This window comes from Echinops telfairi, unplaced genomic scaffold, assembly GCF_000313985.2.
Source record: "Echinops telfairi isolate 266 unplaced genomic scaffold, ASM31398v2 ScPeMD7_5592;HRSCAF=6446, whole genome shotgun sequence".
Classification (NCBI taxonomy): Eukaryota; Metazoa; Chordata; class Mammalia; order Afrosoricida; family Tenrecidae; genus Echinops; species Echinops telfairi.
In genome coordinates, this window is record NW_022109491.1 from 29,490,557 (window position 1) to 29,494,422 (window position 3,866).

Consider the following 3,866-nt stretch of genomic DNA (forward strand, 5'->3'; position numbering starts at 1 on the left):
CGGCCCGGCTCGGCGAAGGCGCAGGAGGGCACGAAGGTCTGGCGGCGGCGCTCGGCGCACGCGGGGTCCGCGCACGGGCAGAAGAGCAGCGCGAGGGTGAGGGCCGGCGGCCCGCGGGCGAAGAAGCGGCGTAGGGCGCGGTGGCAGCGGGCGCGGGAGCAGCCCCCCGATGCGGCCCGGCCCAGGCACCGCGCCACGTACTCCGTGCGCAACCCCTGGCACCGCGCATCCGCCGTGCACGCCTCGGCCGCGGCCACGCAGCGGTTCCCTCCGGCCGAGCTCGCGGACCCTGGGCGGTGGGGAGGAGCCGGCAGGCTGCGGGTCCCGGGGCACCCTGCTGCTCACGTCACCGCCACCCCGTCCACACCCTCCACGGAGGGCCGGACACGCAACCCCGAGGAGGAGGGCAAGTTGTGGCCCACACAGGGCACGGCCGGCCCTCCGTCTCGGGGACGAACGACAGCCTGCTTCCAGGGCTCCTGCGGGACACTGGGACCGGTGGGGTCCCAGACATCCCTAGAGGCTGATACGCCCCAACCTCACCAGAACTACCTCACTCATCCCACCCTCCTGGGCTTTTCCTGGCCGGGAATAGAGCCTTCTGGGCACCTGGCTACAGGACATCTCACAGAAATGGCACTGCCGACAGTGCCCGCCCCTCTTCCTCTTCTCGACGCTCTGGGACCTCTGACCCTCCCTCTCCCTGCCCACACAGACCCTTTTGGTGAGCATGTAGGTTGCTAGTTCTCGCACCTCCCTGACCTTTTGATGTGCCCTCTTTAAGGCCCCTGAGGCGCCCTTCCTCAGCCCCTCCCTGGCCCACCCGTTTTGGAGGCAGATTGGGTAAGCCCCTGACTCCTGCCCTTCAACCCTGAGGACTGTCCTGAGCTACAGTGGCACTCCGCTCAGGGCATGGCTGGCGTGGCTGAGTAACACATCAAGGGCGGGGTGAGCCTGCGTGTGAACTGCCCAGACCAGCCGAAACCAGCGCTCAATCCAGCCAAGCCAGCGTCTGCTATGGTTGGAACTGGGCAAAACCAGGACCCCACGCCCACCCCACCTGTCCTCATCCTTAGGAGGGTACAAGACAAGAAACCTATCTGTCATCCTAGTCTGAGCCAAGGTGCCCAGCCTGGCCCCACACGGGTCCTGCTGTCTGTGTGTTGGGTGGGGTCCTGAGGGTCTCCAGCAGCAGGCTCCCCTTTGGGCAACTTGGGGGACGAGGGTCGGTGCAATTCTTGCCTTTGCTTCCTGCTTTCCGCTCGGTGGGAATGACGGGAGAACGCGGGGAGCTTGCAAAGGGTACTTGATGAGGCCAGAGTAGATGGGCCAGTCCCCTGGGGCCACACCTGCCCATCTCTCCTCCAGCTCCTTGGTCTGCCTGTCTCACCCTTACCTGGTCTCACGACTCAGCCCGACGAGCTCCTCGGCCTTAAACATTGCCGGGTTCCAGTTACCCACCCACAAAGTGACCCTTCTCTCCGCGATGTCCCAGACAGGCCAGGGAGACCAAGCTGGTAGAACAGAAAGTGCAAGGCCGGGAGGGCACTGGGAGGCAGGGAGTGTTGGGCAGGGCAGGAAAACTGGGAGCCTGGGGCAAAGCCGGGAAAGGACTGCCCTGGGGCAGAGATGTTGCACGTGAAAGGGGGTGCCTGCAGCGGGACCCAATGATGGAAAGATGCAGTCTCACGCATGGTATGTGTGTGGGGGGGAGGGTGGGGGGGAGGTGCTGCCAGAGCCCTAGCCTCCCTCATGCAGTCCACAGAAACACTATCCTTGCCCACCATTCTTCCTGAGTGCCTGGGTTTTCCTAGAATCACCCTCTAGCGGCTAGCCCTTCCAGCTGGCCCGTGGAACAGGCCGGAATGAAAAGGGCCGAGGGAGAAGGCGGATGCTCACCAGGTAGCGGCAGCGGCAGCAGCAGCAGCGAGAGTCCTAGGTGGCTGGCCATGCAGGCAGCAAAGAGAGCGACAGCTGCCTCCCTCCCTCTCTGCTCGCTGGACATCTGGGGATGGACAGAGGCAGAGCCCAGTTGGACAGGTGTCGCCTTCCCCGCGCCGCCTACGCTGAAGCAGGGCGTTGTGGAAACCCAGGTGTCTGCTCTAAGAGCCCCGCAGGTGGGAAGAGGCTTTGTAGAGAGAAGGACCACCCCTCGCTGACCTGGCCCGCCCTTCCTCCCGTTTTTTTTTTCCTGAGCTGCCCCTTCGCAGTAGATCCCCGGGCACTGGATCCAGCAGCTGAATGAGCCGAGATGGAACACACACACACACACACACACACACACACACACACACACCACCACCACCACCACCCACACACATACACACACCACCACCACCACCACCACCACCACCACACACACACCACCACCACCACCACCACCACCACCACCACCAGGCACTGGATCCAGCGGCTGAATGAGCCGAGATAGAACACACACACACCACCACCACCATCACCCTTAAGAAGATCTTGCCTTTCCGTGCTAAACTTAACTTTTAGAACAAGGGGCACTGTTCTTTTCCTTTCAACAATAAGTTTAATTTTAACCTTATATTGGGGGCTCATTTTAGAAGGTTTGCAGAAAACTTCCAAAGCTATCAACATCCCTCCCTCCCTTTGTCTGGCTTCCTCTACTGCTCAGTGCTATTGACAGAGGAGGCTAGAGTCAGACTCATAGCGACACCATGTGGTGCAAATGCACCATAAAGGCTTGACTCCTTAGGGCTTTTAAGGCTGTGGTCATTATGGAAGCAGGTGGCCAGGCCTTTCTTTCAAGGCACCACTCGGTGGCTTGGGACTGCTCACCTTTAGTAACTGACAGTAAACTGTGCCACCCAGGGGCCTTAGCTAAGCTGCCCTTTTATTAATCCCAGTTTTCTCACTAATGCCCTTTCCCTGCCCCACAGTCCACCCCAGGACCCAGCATTGCACTTAGGGGCCATGTCACTCAGTCCCTTCCAGTCTGTGGAACATCCTCAGTCTTCCCTCCTCTCTCAGGACCATGAGACTTTTAAAGAACCCTAGTCAGTTATTTTTTTATAAATCATTTTATTGGGGGCTCGTACAACTCTGATCACAATCCAAACATACATACACTGTGTCAAGCACATTTGTACATTTGTTACCATCATCATTCTCAAAGCATTTGCTTTCTACCTGAGCCCTTGGTATCAGCTCCTCATTTGTCCCCTCCTTCCCTCACCCTCCCTCCCTCCCTCATGAACCCTTGATGATTTATAGATTTTTTCCCCATGTCTTACACTGTCCGACGTCTCCCTTCACCCACTTTTCTGTTGTCTGTCCCCCAGGGAGGGGGTTACATTTAGATCATTGTGATTGGTTCCCCTTTTCTCCCCCACCTTCCCCTTCCTCTCCTGGTAGCTCTTCTCTCATTATTGGTCCTGAGGGGTTTATCTGTCCTGGATTCCCTGTGTTTAGAGCTCTTATCTGTACCCATGTACATCCTCTGGGTTAGCCGGATTTGTAAGGTAGAATTGGGATCGTGATAGTGGTGGGGAGGAAGAATTTAAGAACTAGAGCAAAGTTGTGTTTCATCGTTGCTACCCTGCACCCTGACTGGCTCGTCTCCTCCCCTTGGCCCTTCTGTAAGGGGATGTCCAGTTGCCATCATATGGGCTTTGAGTCTCCACTCCACACTCCCTCTCATTCACAATGACTTTTTTTGGTACTTTTATGCCTGATACCTGATCCTATCGACCCCTCGTGATCACTTCATCCATGTAGGCTTTGTTGCTTCTCAGTTAGATGGTTACTTATTTATCTTTAAGCCTTTAAGACCCCAGATGCTATATCTTTTGATAGCTGGGCACCATCAGCTTTCTTCACCACATTTGCTTATGCAC

General features: G+C 57.6%; 1 protein-coding gene across 1 annotated transcript in view; it reads right to left on the bottom strand.

Moving 5' to 3' along the window:
* Positions 1-1,440, bottom strand: part of GFRA4 (GDNF family receptor alpha 4) — a 3,271-nt gene extending 1,831 nt beyond the window's left edge. The window contains exons 1-3 of the mRNA XM_045295541.1: positions 1,397-1,440; positions 368-489; positions 5-289 (exon numbers count right to left, since the gene is read on the bottom strand). Of these exons, the coding sequence (XP_045151476.1) occupies positions 5-289; positions 368-489; positions 1,397-1,440 (451 nt within the window). The remainder of the gene's footprint in view (positions 1-4; positions 290-367; positions 490-1,396) is intronic.
* Positions 1,441-3,866: the final 2,426 nt, after the last annotated feature.